Source organism: Phlebotomus argentipes, unplaced genomic scaffold (assembly GCF_947086385.1).
Source record: "Phlebotomus argentipes unplaced genomic scaffold, Phlebotomus argentipes genome assembly contig_39, whole genome shotgun sequence".
Classification (NCBI taxonomy): Eukaryota; Metazoa; Arthropoda; class Insecta; order Diptera; family Psychodidae; genus Phlebotomus; species Phlebotomus argentipes.
In genome coordinates, this window is record NW_026776182.1 from 1,498,910 (window position 1) to 1,516,293 (window position 17,384).

At 34.1% G+C, this 17,384-nt stretch overlaps 1 protein-coding gene across 26 annotated transcripts in view; it reads left to right on the forward strand.

Moving 5' to 3' along the window:
• LOC132263766 (TLD domain-containing protein 2) overlaps nt 1-17,384 on the forward strand; it is a 53,474-nt gene extending 36,090 nt beyond the window's left edge. For 18 of the 26 annotated variants that reach the window (XM_059763735.1, XM_059763736.1, XM_059763737.1 and 15 more), the window contains 11 exons: nt 73-538; nt 602-735; nt 1,438-1,595; nt 3,602-3,764; nt 3,837-3,972; nt 4,068-4,127; nt 4,574-4,651; nt 12,342-12,463; nt 12,531-12,690; nt 12,762-12,931; nt 12,994-17,384. In XM_059763735.1, the coding sequence (XP_059619718.1) occupies nt 73-538; nt 602-735; nt 1,438-1,595; nt 3,602-3,764; nt 3,837-3,972; nt 4,068-4,127; nt 4,574-4,651; nt 12,342-12,463; nt 12,531-12,690; nt 12,762-12,931; nt 12,994-13,129 (1,783 nt within the window). In that variant the 3' untranslated portion in view covers nt 13,130-17,384. Of the gene's footprint in view, nt 1-72; nt 539-601; nt 736-1,078; nt 1,202-1,437; nt 1,596-3,601; nt 3,765-3,836; nt 3,973-4,067; nt 4,128-4,573; nt 4,652-4,910; nt 7,276-8,779; nt 9,224-10,462; nt 11,196-12,341; nt 12,464-12,530; nt 12,691-12,761; nt 12,932-12,993 lie in introns of those variants that run through there. The other 8 variants (XM_059763731.1, XM_059763744.1, XM_059763743.1 and 5 more) reach the window with 7 other exon arrangements.

The window sequence follows — 17,384 nt, forward strand, 5'->3', positions numbered from 1 at the left end:
CTCATTTAATCGGTGATCGTTTTATTTTTCTTCCTCGTCCAATACATCCTGTTGGGCGTTGTATCAAAGTAGATATTGTCATTCCAATAGTCAAAGATCTCAGGAGGATGAGGATGACCTGGCTGAGGAGAGTCTCGAGACAGTGGCATCGATCCCACCGCCACAGCCAATGATTAGTCAGCCCGATGAGGAGGTGGATGATCAGCAGCTCGTCAAACTGTCGTGCCATGATTCAGGGATTGACATTCGTGATCCCAATTCACTGCCACTGCCGGGCGTTCAGCAGATACCTACGAAGAAGGTGTACAGCGATGCAGACATTGTTCTCAGTTCAGACTGGGTGCCACCGCTGACCATTGCATCATCCCATTTCACTGACAGCCCACCACGATCTGGGCAGATGGTGATCAGTGGCCAATCGACGATGCAGTCGAACAGCCTTGACCAGAGTGGGCGCAAGAAGACGTCAAGTGTGAGCTTTAGCGTGGAAGATAGCGAACATCAGGCCACGGACAGAACGGGTGATAAGAAGAACAAGGTTGATGAATGACTTGAGTGACTTCCTGGCCAAGTGTATTATCATTATCAATCTGTTTTGTAGATGCTGAAGCGATTGTCATATCCTCTGGCGTGGGTGGAAGGTCTCACTGGTGAAGGAAATAAGTCTGAATCGATTGAGTCAGCACCAAACACTGGTGACTCCAGTCAGAGTGTATTTTCTAAAGTATTCTCCAGGTAAATGAGAAAAGTCTGTTGCACTAATAATTTGCACGTGAGGTGATATTTTATATATTAATTTTCAATTAAATAAAAAAAAATGCAGAGAAGAAATATCTCTTGCAAAACTTGTTCAATGATTTACGTTCAAAATAATTGATGAGATCCTTTTTGCAAAATTTTTTATGCTACCAATGGATTAAAAAAAAAATGCAATTTACACCATCACACTATATTTCATCACAATACACCTAAATTTACAAACACTCAATTATCTGCTATTATTCCCATATTATTTTCATACACAAACCACACAAATTAATATCGCGTGCTCCATGGGAATGACACGTAAAATATGTAGTTCCCCAATAACTTTAGTATCGGAATTGGGTGGAAATTTGTTCTTGTCGAAAACACCATCCGAAGATTCTGGGGGCTCCCCAGTTCCCCCATTGACACCACACGAGGGGCAAGGTACCCCCGGGTAAGGAAAAATGAATTGATGATGAATGTTTCAATATCTATTTCTCAGTGGATTTTCTGTTTATACATATTATGTGTCACTTTGTGTTCTTTTTTTGTGCAACTTTTAAATATATATATATAGAATATTCATAATTTTTCCTGTAAATCTCTATTAAATATAAATATGAATGTATATTGGATAACTTCAAGTAGATAATGCATTAAGTTTGATTTCTCTTCTCTCCTTTTATACAGACGCTCATCAATTGGAACATTCATACGACCAAGTCCGAGTTCCTCAGAGTCTTCTCATCCGTCATCTCATAAATCCAGCAAAGCACCACCGCCGAAGCTGGATTATCGATCAATGGTTTCAATTGACGACATGCCGGAACTCTTTGTCAGCTTCGACAGTAAGTTATTCATTTTGGCAATTAGTTTTGTCTCTTGTTACTGCACTCATGTTTTAGTACAACTCTCAGATGTGAGGAAGTTCCTTGGTTGATTTATTGGATACAGTTGATCTGTTAGTTGTTCCACATTCTCTCTAAACATGTTCAAAGTTCAGAGAACTTGTGTTTGCCTAAATTTACACAATTTGTGCATAATACAAAATGAGTTAACTTGTTGAATTTAGATGCAATGCGCACAGCTCTTTAGGTGATGCACAATTTTATTATAGTGTTTCTTACAAGTGCGTCATGTAATGTTCTTTTTTATATATATATCTTACTGAAAAAGAGGTCGAAATTGAAATTTTAACATTTGATCAATGAATGGCTGTAAATAAATTGCTATTTGCTCTAATTCACAGACAGTAAAAACAGAACAGGAAAAAAAAACTTTAGAATTTTACACTGAATATTTCCTGATGAACGTGCTTTTATTATATTTTCAATGGTCACACTCTCAAAAATAACAATAATTGAGTGTGTACTGTATATATATATATGGAAATTTACAGTGAGTGTTCTAATTATGATTCAGCAATGTTTCGGGTAATTTAAAATGTCTGGGGAAACAGTGAAATGTAAAATTATTTTGAAATTTCAATTACAGCCTCAAATTGTGCACTTGTGTCATTAATCAATTTGTAATACAGTTATAAAGACTGTGTCCGTTGAAAACAGGACAACTATAAACAGCTCTAACTATTGAATTATGTATATTTACATGTCTAGATATCTCAGGACTTTTTCATGATTTAAAATCGTAAAATGGGTTCAGAGTTTCTGCTGTTTATCAAGTGTCGCGTTTGTCTGTTGGAACGGTTTTTATATTTTTTATGTTTAGTTTCATTACATCTCTTCTTGGAAATGTTTTACATTTAGGAGTTTGCATTTTTTCTCATTGTTTTTTGTCATTTAATTTTAATTTCTTTTCTTCTGATATTTTTCTATATTATAAGACATTTAATTGTTAAGAGGAATGATAACTAATTAAAGCACAATGCCATCTTCTAGTGAGGGCTCCGTTGTTTCCACAACTTGAACAACTTGGTAGGTTTTTCGTGTCTTGCACTTAATTCCAACAGAAATACCAAAAAAAGAAACATATTTCAAAATATTCTCCACCTAACTAAAGTGATAAAGAGTGTTTGTCTATATTTTTACTCTGTCACATTTTTTTTTTACTTTTGCCTCTTACTAATTCCTCCTTCAAGCATATAAAAGTGTTTTCTATCTATCTCTCTCTCTCTTTGTTTTTTGGTAATACATATTTCCAGAGTGATTTTTACAGTGTTTCTGTACACATTTTCTTTCCTTCCATCAGCGTGTGTTGTATCTTCCATATCTTTTCTTTGTCTCATTTCGAACAATTGTGCAAGTTTCACAAGTTACAAATTATAATAATTTTCTTGTGTCTCCTAAAACTCACTCTCGTGACGATATTCCGTATAAATTTACACATTTGCTCTATATATATCATCAATGTTAATCACGTGTGATAATTTCATTTGTCTTTCTAATTTGAGTTTTTATCCCAAAAATGGTCATCATGTGATGGTAAATTAAATTTGTTTAATTGCTTTTCCTAAAAGCGACTATGACACCATCGCTCTCATTTGGTAATAGACGTTTTCTGTCCCAGGTTTGTTATTGCACCCAATGTTGATATTTATTTTTTTAGCCATCTCTATGGTGAGTAATTTGTGTCATCGTTGGTATAGTTTTCTCCTAATTCAATTATAGCTTTGCTTTAGATGTCTGGTACTGTGATGAGCAAAAAAAAGAGAAAAAAATGTATGACTTTACCGATGTATTCATAGAGATGTGATCTATGAATGGTTGTTTTTTTTTTATACACCTTTCTTTCCGAACTTATCATTGTTGAGCAATAATATGCAAATATGATGGACTTCCTCATGTGATCTGGATGACTAATGTGTTGTCTGTTGTTTTAATTGCGCTTCTTCTAGAATTGATTCCACGGCCAGCTCGCGCATGTCCGGATCCGCCGCTGTACTTGAGATTAAGAATGGGCCGACCACTTGGGAAGTCGGTGCCCTTACCAACTTCAGTCATGTCGTATGGCAAGAATAAGTTGCGACCCGAATATTGGTTCAGCATTCCGAAAAATCGGTCAGTTGCCTTTTATTATTTCAATTTTTGTAAATTATTGCCTAAATGAAGACTTTTGTAATTTATTCACAGCGTCGATGAACTATTTCGATTTTTGAATTCCTGGGTTCCGCATTTGTATGGTGAGCTGAATGAGGAGAAAGTGGCTGAACGTGGATATGAACTCATTCAGCACGACACCGAATGGGCTCAAGGAGGTGTTTCCAAGGTATTTAGAGTGTTTCACGTGAATCTCAATTCCCTCTCTCGTCCATCAAGTGGGCAAGTGGATTAAATATGGGTCTTTTCTCTTTCTTAAATCAGGAGGGTCGAGTCAATAGTGATGGTGAGGACATTGCTGAATTAACTCGAGAGTCATGGGAGGTAAGTGGCTTTATAGTCATTCGATATTTTTTTATACAAACAATTAATACTCAAGAATTCCGTTTATAACGTGTAGTAGCAATAATGATAGTGTTTAAATGTTCAATTGAGGGCAAAGTTGGATGCAAGGCGATTGAGAATGAGATGAAGCGAAAAAAAAGATGTTTTAAATCCATTCTCCTTTTATTGTGATGTTTGGATGATGCAAGAGAGGAGAAAACGAGTGCAATTCCTACGGAAAAGAGAGAAAGAGAGAGAGCGAGAGACAAGATTTAAGCTTAAAATAAACAACATTTACAAAATGATAGTGTTGATGTGATAGAGATTATATTTAAAAAATATAATCAAATGTAGATTATTTTGTTGTGTCTGTTTAATTTTTTAGTTATCTGAAAATTGTATTAACTAAATTATTTCTTACAAATTTTATTACATTACAAAATCAGCTGCTTAAGGCGCCCTACGTTAAAATCTTCAATATTATCAAAAGTCAAACAGGATCCAACGATTTGGAGGGTGTTGAGGTTAGGACATGCAAAATTTAGTCAAATCCCAAAAAAAGCAGAATAATTTGCAGTGAATTTTTCATAAGAGCAATTGCTTGATGATTTGTTAATATCAGTCAAAAAAATATATATTGAGATCGTAGATATATTTTTCGTGATAAAATATTATGAATTTCATCATAATCAGATAATAAGAGATTTTCATTTTTTTATTTTGAATTATCATCTCATAAGATCTCATACTTCGTGTCATTGTTTTCTTTCTCTCATGCAGACACAAATTTTTATCAGAATCATCCAGAAACGCCTCATAACAAATCAATCATCCAACGATTTATAAATAAAATCATTCGCATTAATCAAAAGCATCAAAAGTAATATTTGAAGGTGTTATTTGTATTAGATTTGCACATTTTCCTTCACTTTCATTTCTCTGTAATTTTTCTTCTTATTTTTTTCTACTAAATTTTCTTCTTTAAATGACAAAATAATCAACGGGATTGGAGTATGACGCATTGGAAAATTTAAATCAACTTTCGATTAGCTTTTTAATATTTGGATCGTATTTTACTTTACTTTCCGCGAGAATATTTTCGCGAGTTTGATTTAGTTTTTTTTCTCTTTTATACATTATTTGCCTTGATAAATATATCCTATTTTTCCATTCTCAAACTATGTATAATTTCTGCACATAATGCGAGAAATCTTTGTGCTAGATATGTTTAGATTTGTTGTTAGATTAATGATGCACTGATCGAAGTATTTTATTTTTATCTTCATTCTTTGACTTTGTTTTTTTCAAATATGATAAATGATTTTTATGAAATTGAAACTCCATTGCAAAATTCAGCAAATAAATTGTCGCTCTTTAAACATTATTACACGATATATGAAACAATTATTGAAGACTTGATAATCACGTTGTGAAAATAGACGAGATTTAGGTTTAACTTTATGGTGCGGCACTATTTTTCGTACGAATATGTTGTTTGTTTTGAGGTAAGCAGGAATATGTTAAGCAGATGCCACAGAGTCTCCACCTTTTGTGCATATGTTTAGGTCTGTCACATGTGAAATCCAGTGACAAAAAGGCAAATTAATTGAGCAAAATTTGATAATACAGGACACAATGGAAAGCATTTGCGTATTATCACATCACTTTTGAAGAGTTGAACAACAGCGTCAATGGATGGACACTTTAGCGAATACAGTGGGTGGGAGAGTCTCATTTCCTGTGTGTCCAATTAATGTGAATCGCGCAAGATTGTGGTGAATTTCTATGTGTCTCGCTAGACCAGTTTCAACGTTGGGTGGTTTTTCGAAAAAAAAGAAGAAAGAAAGAAAAAATATATACCCACGAGTGCAAAAGCTGAGACCTTGAACTTTTATTGAACAAGAGAAACATGTAAAACAGTGTAGATCAAGTCAGTCAGAGAGAGAGGTTGATGGGGAAGATGGTTTGCAGAGGAGCACCATTGCTAATTTGAATTTTTCCTCTTGGTGCGTGGCAAATTCCCTCGATGGAATCCCACAACACTTTTAGCATAGGAATTATAATTTCTTGCTCGGACCCGTTTGCATTCCATTGATTTAAATTTGCATTTATTGATATTACACATAGAAAGCTAAAACTCCTGTTCATTTGCAAATATATTGGTAGTTTTCCTATAAGTTTATTTCGTCATTTGGAAAAACTAAAGTGTGTGAACAGTCGTTATGGCACGGCAATAACTTGGGAATTTCGTCACTTTTGGGTGGCTTTGAGAGGTGAATATGTGACTGGAGGGTAGAAGTGTGAATTGAATTGGATTGAGTGGATGTGGTGAAGGGGCGATGGAGAATGATTTCCAGAAATATCCATTAGGAATTATGTAGAGCAATAAATGGGAGTGAAATGTCACATGGAACTTAGAGAGTGTATTAGGCCAATATAAACAAACCGTGTTCGAGAGTCGTCAATCTTGACTTGCCTCGCGATGCGTCCGACCATATGGTGAATGGCATGGTGTGTGGAACTCTGTGGACGATACTGTTGTAATTGGGTGAGAAAGAAGCTGGTTGGCAGTTTAGAGTGAACCTCGGGAGCAGTACAACATCGCTTTTGCAGTGTGACGGAACGAGATGCGATTGAGCCAATTGATTGTAAATTGTCATTTACTTGTGTGATATCAAGTTCGCAAAATTCAATAGAAATCAATTGCAGAGGAGTAAAGCGTCGCGCGATCCATTTTGGGTGTTCCGCCTGTTTTTTTAAAAAAAAAAGTGACATAGAAATAAATCAAAATTACGTGAATAGTGTTGTTGTTCTCTTTCGGGAGAGACATTTCAATAAACAAACAATTTCTCCCTATTGTGGAACACACAACAGCAATCAAAGCTATTTTCAGTGGCCAAAATTAGATTCTGGCGGCAGAAAGTGACTCTTGTGTGGCCGCTTGCAAAAATAGTCGCGAGCTCTTCATCATGTCGAAAGCACAGATCACGAGTCAAAAGAGCAAGAAGCAAACAAAAACTATGAGATTTCTCAAGTATCTCAAAACGAAGGTGTGTATTGTGAGTTTTAAACGTGTCGTTTTTTCCCTCTGATTTCCATTCATAAACTTTGACTCTTTCCCTATTGGTAAAAAAGAAAACAGAAAACGGTGAGTTTAATGTGACTCGAGAGCCATGGAATTGCTAAACTTATTGTCACTCTGCATTTGCTTCGTGCAAGACGTTGTAGTATTTCGCTAAAGTTAATCGCGGATATTTCGTTTGTGGTTTTTTTCCGCATCATGAAATAAGCCTCACGATATGGATAATTTTCAGTCTTATTCTATATGCAATTGTTGGTTTTAGAATCGTGCCGAAAAAAAAGAGAGAATTTTTCCAATGACTACCTCACGATTCTAGATATGGGAAGTATAGCGAGATTAATATATAGCGAATGGCTCTCAGGAAATTATGCGTTTAGCGATCGTGCAATTGTTTTTTTCCTCGATTCTTTTATATCAAATTGACAAATTATCTGATTTAAATCTCACTCTCTTTTCACTCTATTTAATTAACACACCGGTTAAAGCGGATTTTTTTCTCGCATGAAACTACACTACCGGAAAGTGAGTACACGGTTTTGCCACTTCTTTTCCTTTTGCCCCAAAAACTTTTTGAGTCATTGCATCGAGGTAGAGTGACGTTAGATCACTGATACACCGTATGCGACCTTACGGCAATGTGAGTGATAATACATTAAAAATTTGTGGGGGCAAAAAGTGATAACATTAGTCACATTTTCCATATAAAACTTTCAAACGTGACGAACTTTCTAATGCCATCGATTTCAGCGGAAAGTTTGTGACCCTTTTGACCACACGACGCTGAAGAATTTTACAGTATTATTAGTGTTGATGATTTGTTTGTAAAACAGCAAACGGCGTGAACAGTAAAGTCGCTAATCATGCCAATTGCTGTGAAAATGCAAATTGTGAAATGTTTTCTGTGCATAACTTTGCATTGACAGAGCGCACAAAGTGAGTCAGATTTTCCTGATTGATTGACTAAAGAAAAAGTTTCACATCATACATACTTTCAATTTTTACTATCGACTCATGGAAATTTTATTGAATCACTGCATTTATTTTTCTGAGTTTTGGGAATGTATTTATAATATTGAATATTCTACGTCTGAAAGAAATGTCTGCAGAACGCCATTCAATTGCACGAATCAAAATTGAAATGTGTGATCAAATGGGATTTTTTTCTTGCAACAGTATATGCAAATTCACTTTTATAAATAAGGGAGAAGTTTCTTTTTTAATTACATATAATCAAAATAAGTGCACACGAGGCCAGAATCTGTGTTTGCATTTATACACAGACAGAATTTAAAACGAGACGATAATTCAAATGGAGCATGTGTTTTCGCGTTTAGTTGCTAAATGAGAGTTTATCGACACCAAGCTGAGCAAAATTGCGACTTTGTCTTTTCTCACAGAAGGAAATGTTGATTTTTCAGTTGTATTTGAGACGCGCCGTCGTATTCATCCTGCTCACACCGGTTGTATATGTTGCCTAGTGTTGTCATAAATAAGTAGGGTGTTTGAGATTTGTGCCTCCAAAGATAGCGAATGTAAAAGAGAGACATGAGTGCGCGATGGTTGAATGTGGGCCTGTTGATACACGTTATAGAGTGTGTTGGTAACTCACGTGCTTTCCCGCTCACTCACAATTCTCACCCATCGTTGTAATGAGCGAATTATCGGAGTTTTTTTCCTCTCCATCATACCATATGACAGTCAGTTTCTGCCTCAGCGCCATCGTGAATATCGATCACGTAATCAATCGCTGCTTGTGTCCCAAAAAGAGTAGTGAAAAAAAGAGTTCTTTAAGTGCAAAAATATGTGGTTCTATCTCGCAATTGTGGGCAGTGCTTTGCTGTATGTGATCGCCAGGAAATGGGGAGCGGAGTTCCATATAAAATGGCAAACTTGGTTGCGATCGCGTCGAGCAATTGCGAAAATTCGCTCACCAACACCGCCACTGAGTGAAGCTCATGTGGGGTCTGTGGGTTCATATGAGCCACGCCAAGACTATGAAGGCAATCTCAATTCGGTACATCAACTGTTTCATTCATGTGACACAATTTATCACAACTTATTCGACTTACATTATAAAATTAAAAAAATATATATAAATTGAGAAAACGACATAATTCTAGGTTTCTTTGTTTAGATGCCACACTACAATTTGTTAGCAATTACCTGTGCTCTTAGATAATAATCTGGCAGTCTCACACCCAATCTATATATTTATTTTTTTGTTGTACAATTTTACTATGTGCAACATTTACAACGATGTGTGTATATGCAAACCACTGATTAAAAAATGAAAATCGTTTTCGATTCAATGTAAGATACCTCGATATGTTTTCATTTTTATGCACAGCCAGCAATGAAATTATAGCCCAGAATGGAAATAAATATTTTTGATGCGAGGTTGTGGCAATTACAGATACCTTTTGCATCTGTATGCAAATTCCAATTGAGATTAATTCTCCTGTTGATGAACGTGAGAGTGAATTTTGACACGTGCGCAGAGTAATAGATTTGTTTTTGTATTGAAATGCGACAAGTTGTGATTTGTTAAAATGGATAATTAGATTTAGCGATGAACAAGAAATTTGGTTTGCAAATCAAATCAATTTTTATAATGTTTGATGATTCGTCGAAATACTTTTTTTTTAAATGCAAATTCGCGTGTTGATTTTTTGGCCTTCAATGTCACGAGACATCGATAGCGACTGTGAAAAGTCAGAATGGTGCCAACAATATTTTCCATTCTCTTTTGTATGTATATTTTATACCAATGGTCGGCTTGTAATTTATAGGTTCTTGTTTTTTATTTTTATATATAGAAATTTCATTTTTATTTTCTTCAAGAATATACACACATGTTTTAATAACACCTTATCTGATCTGTACAAATGCAAGTCTCGAGTCGTCAAAAGTCTGAGATAAATTGGAAAAGACGTAGTCACACGAGTGGCTTTGTAAATATCCGACAGAGTGTAAATACAAAAACCCACTTAAGGTTGATATGAATAAAACCTTAAGTAAATGTAGATTCTACATGAGAATTCAACTTGGTATTCAATCTCCGAAGCCCCACGTAATATTTGGACTGATATATATATATTTTTTTTATATGTAGATTAACCTAGATGAAATGGGATAAACGTTGTAAAATGTATTTGCAATGAACTTACACAAACTCTACAGTGTGTAAATCCCTCTTTCGTAGAGATATACGAGAAAAATGCTCTATTTTTGGAATAACAATATGAAGTTAAAATTATATTGTCGTTAAGACCTGATTACCAAATTAATCCGCCTCAGGTGATATATTGTAATCATGAATTCTTCCTCGATGTCATCAACATATCACACTCCTCTGCTCTGCAATTTTGCCTGGAGAGAGATGTGACAACAATTCTCGGAAACTGTGTGTACAAGAAATTGAGATGTGTGTTGAGCGAGCGAGGGAGGTGGAATGATGGGGGATGTGTCATTTAGTGTGATGAGTAGTCACCTGTGTGCACTCATGGGGAAATGTGTATATATTTTTTATGATTACTATTTTTCCCTCTATTTTGTACACAAGCGAAACCCCACGGGTGGGGGCATTGTGTAGTGGATAAAGTGTATGAATATAATTTGCGTTTCAATGATAATTGTACGTGGAACGGAGTGAAGAGATTCTATGTGATGCAGACGCGATCTGTTAGTTCTATTTACGCGTTCGGCAAGATCACATCTGCGTGCGTGGATTTTCTTTTCGAGAAAGGGAGAGAGATAGAAGAAAAGAGAGAGCAGAAAGAGGCTTAAGGCCAAGTGGCGAAATTTTCGTTAAATAAGTGATCATCACTCAATTGTGGTCAATTGAAATTTGAGACAGAATTGAACTGGACAAGAATTGTTAATTATTATTAATTGAGTGTGTGTGTTTGAGGAATTTTGTGTGATCTATAAGGAGACAAAGAATTGACAATATGTGCGAACTTCTTAATCCATTGCTTGGACATGAGGTGATATTTTGTGGACCATTCAACAAATACTGTGATTTAATAGGGAAAATTACCATTTTGATAGTATATGTATGTTAGCATTTCATAAGGGAAAGAATGCCAAAATAAATTGTAACGCGTGATTGATGTTAATTACAAACAATCAAGAGAGGTATTACATTCAAACAAATGTATCATAGCATTCCGGAAAATTCCACTGTGATCCCATAGTAAATCGTGAGTCAGTTTGATCAGACGCGATCATTTGACGGTTTGGGGTGTGAATAATCTTAAAGAGAGGAAAATATATAAGTACAAATCAAATGCAATCGGAGATCTCTTAGCGTAACACATCGGCTGAAAATTTGAACCATGCAAAATTACTCAATGTGATTTAACTTTAAAACTCCCTTTTTTCTCAGTTTTTGTTTTGAGAAGTGAAATAAAAACTTATTCTTTCAATTCTCCTTCACCTTCCACATTTATCGATTCTTTTGCGTTCTTGTTGAGATGACTTGAATGTTGGCTATATTTGTGGAAAAACATGTTTCTTTTTCCTTTTTCTTTCGGTACTTACAAGTTTTTTTGTTTTGTTAGATTGTGGCAGAAATATTGAGCAGAAAGTACAAATTGTGTAGTAGATGTATATTATTCTTTTTAATGACATTTCTGTATATATATACATAATCATTGAGATTCTCAATAAATACACAATCTAGACAAAATGCCATAGGAACACAAAATTTGCAGAAACAAAACCATACAAGAATATAGAGGAAACACAATATCAGATCAGAAAAAGACGTAAAAGATCATTTCTTATACATCTATGCAAAATATTCTTAAGATACATACAGAAATAAATAAAAAAAAAAAACGTAAAGAGAAACACAGAAAGACATGAAAAATTTTTACGTTTATGTGGCAGAGAAAATCAAGAGTAAAACATATTTGCAAAAATTGTGAATTGGTATTATTATATTTTGTAAGAGTTTAATTTCACTGGTTTTAGTTTCACCTTATTTATGTTGTAATATCTGCAACATGAATGTAGCAAACTTTTTAGTTTGAATTATCATTTTCTGTTAGATTTCACCGTGTCTCCAAATTGTAATTTGAAGAACATATCATTAATTGATTGACTTTTTTCCTGCCAACAATTCACAGGTGCTGTCAATGAGTGCGGATGACTATCGCAAATCGGCGCTCTTTCCGACTGGCTCATTTGATCTTGAATTCCCCATCCCGGATTTAGTTGGACAAACTGAAATTCTAACAGAGGAACACAGGTGAGTTAATAGTATATAATTTAATGTGTTTGAATTTGCGAGTGCTGATGTTTCCGTCTTGTTTCAGGGAAAAATTATGCGGTCACCTTCCTGCTCGTGCAGAAGGATACTCGTGGTCATTGGTCTTTAGTACTTCACAACATGGTTTCTCACTCAATTCTCTCTATCGGAAAATGCACAGGCTCGAAAGTCCCATATTGATTGTGATACAAGACACAGGAAATAATGTATGTACTTAATGTGTAAATCTTCTACTGCGTGAGAGAACTCAAGAGTATATTTTGGCGCCGTTTTGCAGGTGTTTGGAGCTCTGACTTCATGTTCTCTGCATGTTTCGGATCACTTCTACGGCACCGGTGAATCTTTACTGTACAAATTCAATCCCAGTTTCAAAGTCTTTCATTGGACAGGTGAAAATTTGTATTTCATCAAAGGCAATCCAGAGAGTCTGTCGATAGGAGCTGGAGAGTGAGTTTTAAATTCCTTTAAATATCTCTGTAGAGACTGTAATTAATGAGTTGTGCTTGCAGTGGAATATTTGGACTATGGCTGGATGGTGATCTCAACCAGGGACGATCACAGCACTGTTCGACGTATGGAAATGAACCACTGGCGCCGCAGGAAGACTTTGTTGTAAAAACCCTTGAATGCTGGGCATTTGTTTAAAGAATGTCAGTCAGATAGTTTATCCTTAAATCTTCTTATTTAAAAACTTTTTTTTAATTCATTAGTTTTAGTGAGTCATTAAGAATAATTATTTCTTTGTGAAAACAACCCATCATAATTTACATGAAATATCTTGATGATGTGAGAACTTAAGTACATATTAAAAGTTATATAAGTTGTGTAAAGTAGAACAATATTCATGATAGCCATTAAGGAAAGCAGTTCTGTAAGTATTGAAGGAATGATTGCTAGAAGTTGGCACGAATGTGCGAGAGAGACGATGAAAGACAGTAAAAAAAGAAAAAGAATTTTGATTAGAGAAATGGCGATGAGATGGAGAATATTTGCAATGTTTAGATGGGTGAATCGAAGGAGAATTAAAAAATGATTTGTTAATAGTATATTTTTTAATTAAAATATTAATAATATATTTTTATAAATGTATGTGATACAAATTGCGTTTAGGTGGAGCAATACAGAAAATGTAGTGAAACTATTTCAGAAATCTAAACTAAATGGAGAAGACCTGATGCTACTTGAGAGACAGACGTAAAAAGAAAAAAAAAGTATGCAGTAGAACACAGGCGAAAGAGGAGAAATCTTGCGTAGTGGAAGAGATTCACAATTTATTTTTTCTAAATTTCAACATTGAAGGTGTTTTAACATAACCAGAAATAAAGTAGAGTGAAATATTGTGATGTTTAAACATTAGGCAAGACAACAAAACATACAAGTGGTGATGATGAAAATTTTTCAGGGATTTCCTCCCCCATTAAAACCCAAAGCAAGATGACAAAAGAAAAATATAAGAAGCTTAATACAATTTGAATGAAATACAGAAAATGCATTTGAATTCAAGATAGATGATATTTTCTGATGATAAAGAATTCTAAGATTGACATATTGATTGTAAATCCTAAACTCAAAATGCTGCATTAGATGATGAAAAAAAATGGTGAAAAAAAAGAGATTATATAGAGAATATATTTTGGTCAATTTGAGGACATGATAAAGATATGCAAAGTATTTTAAACGGATGACAAAGTAATTAAGCATGATAAAAGCGTTAATGAATAATGAAGATGAAATGCAATGTTTTGAATGAAGACAACGCTAATTTCACACTAATTGTAGTTATTTGTGTACTAGAAATTGTCGAACTTCATTACACTGCAATGATTATTTTGCATTCAGACGCCATCAATGAGTATTCAAGAATAATGATGCAAAACGAGCGGGACGCAAAAGTAATAAGAGTAATTTGCGCTTTTCATGTAAATTGCATGTCTGTGTAGGTATTGGAAATAATCTACAGAATTGCACAAATAGCAATTAATTGTTTCAGTGTGTCACTAGACTTCCTAGCTTTGCATTAGACTAAAGTGAGTAAATCTTCACTGTAGTTTGGTAGGATGAATTATTTTTCGGAAGATCCTTTTTTTTATGGCTCTATTGACAAGAGAGATTTCTTCTTTTCTTTTCTTTGTCAAAATATGTATCTCTAGAGGACTTACCAAACTTGTATGGTGAACCAAGAAGCACATAATAGGCACTCTAATGATGAGAGAAATGTTTGATTTGATAAACATACACTCTTTGTGTGTTGTAACTACACCTAAAATGAAAATTACTTGAATGTGTTGTTTATGGACAAATGTTGAGAGAGAAGCATAAACTATTTTAAGAAAGAGTTTGATCTATTTTTTTAACGACAAGCGAAAAGATGGCAAGAATTGAAATAGAACACAATACACACAACAACGAAAGTGAATGAAAGTGGATATTGGAATTGAATAAGGCTATTGGACAGTAACACGGTTGACAGAAAGGCATTGCAGTGCGTCTTCAGGTTGCTTTAAGGGTGTGCAAATCGTGAAAGTTTTGACCTGAGGACGTACTTAGTAAACAACATTACAACTGCAATCAAACAATCTCACATTTTCCCCAAAGTAGAGCATAAGTGACAGAATAATGTGGGAAGGAAAGTTGCAAAGGGGGTGTGTAAAGGCTATACTTGAAAATTGAGATGCTGATGCAAAACACAAGACCAAATTTATATATAAAAGAAAAAAAAAACATAATAATCAGAAGAATATACATTAAAACAATTTAAGAATAGAGAAGAACATATTTTACAATGAGCAAACATGTAACTTAACTTGTAAAGTTGTAAGTAAACGTATTTAGAGGAGTAACATGCGAAAAAAAAATCTGTAATTCATATAATTCCATAATTGAAAGAAGTATTATTGGCCTCAAAGTCGGACAGTCACGCAGCAAGAGCTCTTCCTCCGGCACCCACTATTTCGTAATTGACGATTGGCGAGAAAATTCACCGAATTGTTGATATATTTGTAATTTTTGGAGCACTCGTTGTTTTTTCCTTGCTGTTGCTAAGTAGTGGCAAGCCGTAGGATGGCATCGTAGATGTCACAGCCTCTCAACAAGATGTTGGCATTAGTGGGAGGGAGAGCTCGTTGACTTGTTCGATTTGTAAATAACCAAACTATACATTATACTAAATATTTGAAATGAATGATGAATATTTTAGTGTATCACATCATTGAATTGCCACACACCACTAAATATATATTGATAAATGATGAGAGAAATGAATTAATTATGTAACTTCTGTCAATTAATATCGTAGACTGGATTTATCCATATATGAGACATTTGTTATGTAGTGGAAATAATGCAAAATAGAGACACTTTTTGCCAAAAGATTATTAAAAAAAAAGAAACATATTGGATGGCTTTAGCAGACAAAAAACAATACATTGATTGAAGAAGAAAAAAAGTGACACAATAACACTTGATATTGAGTATTAAAGTGAATTGTTGATCAGAGTCCATTTCTCTATCGCGGCTTTGTCCAGTGAATTACAGGACTGATCATTTTGTAGGATCAACGCGGAAGAGAGTGGAGACACTCTTCGGTATAGAATTTTAGTAGCACCCTGTAAGAGATTGATAAAAATTGATAATATATGCTGCCAAGATCGGAAATATTCCTCTCGCACATTTATTAGGGTGCTTCTTTTTGTGTGAACATGTCAAATCGTAATGATAGATTTTTTTGATGAGAATAAAACAATTTTGAAGTAAAGGGATATGAAGAACAGAGAATTTTTGTAGAGAAACATGTGATAAGTTATGAAATTGGTCGTAAGAAACTTGATAAAATCTCTAGCAATATATCATGCAACTATTCTGGATTGGATTTATCAATGGTTCATGCGACAACTTTCTAACTGATCTCATGAATGTCTAACAAATATCTTTGTGAGTAAAAAAAAACAAAATGTGCTGTAGAGCCAGATGAAGAAGTAAGAAAAAAAAACTTTCTGAAAACACAGCTTTGTCAGTTGCGAGTAGACGCAGAGCAGAGATAAATCGTGTAAAATGTGCTTATCCTTACACACAAAGTAATGTTAGAACAGAACACAATAATTAAAGACAAAATGAAGTATATTATGCTAATAATATTAATCAGTAAATGTACTAAATGTAAATATCTATTGATAAACTACCATATCCTATATATTGAAGAAGAAGAAGAAAAAAATCCATGGGGAAGTGTTTGGAGAAATTTTCTGAAAACCTATTCAATTTTCAAGATTTTTTGTAACGAAGACGAAATAATTCAATTTTTAAAAACCAATTTTTGCAAAAAAGTGAGAAACACAATTTTGACAACGTCAAAATGATTTTTCTATTGATATGGCGGCGAAAAAAAAGAGGAGAAAAATGTAACTTTAATCCTATTCTAACTTCCTCTCGAAAGGAAAAAAAAAACCAATGCAGAGAGAGAGACATTTCATGGAGAATGCAAATGGCAATGAGAAGGAAAAGACATTCTACCAGTTTATTTTCTACTTTATTATTGTTTTAGTTTTTTGAGAAAAAGTTTCACATGAAAAATGCTTTTTAATTGCCCACAAAAATTTGAAAATTCATTAAAAAGATTGTACGAGAGAGAAATCAGAGGTGAAAAAAAATGAGTAAACACAGAGTAAAAAAAATATATTAACCCTTTGATGAAAGAAATAAGATGTAATAACCATTGAAATATTCATTGAAGTTTTAGTGCGCAGTATATAAAGAAGAGATGAAAATGCAGTTTAGCTGATAGTGAAGAGAGTATGAAAAAAACATAACTATATGATATTTATGTATTTGATTGTAGATGAGCAAGATATAATGGAATAATTAAACATGAAAATACAATAAACACATGTTACATAAAAACTAA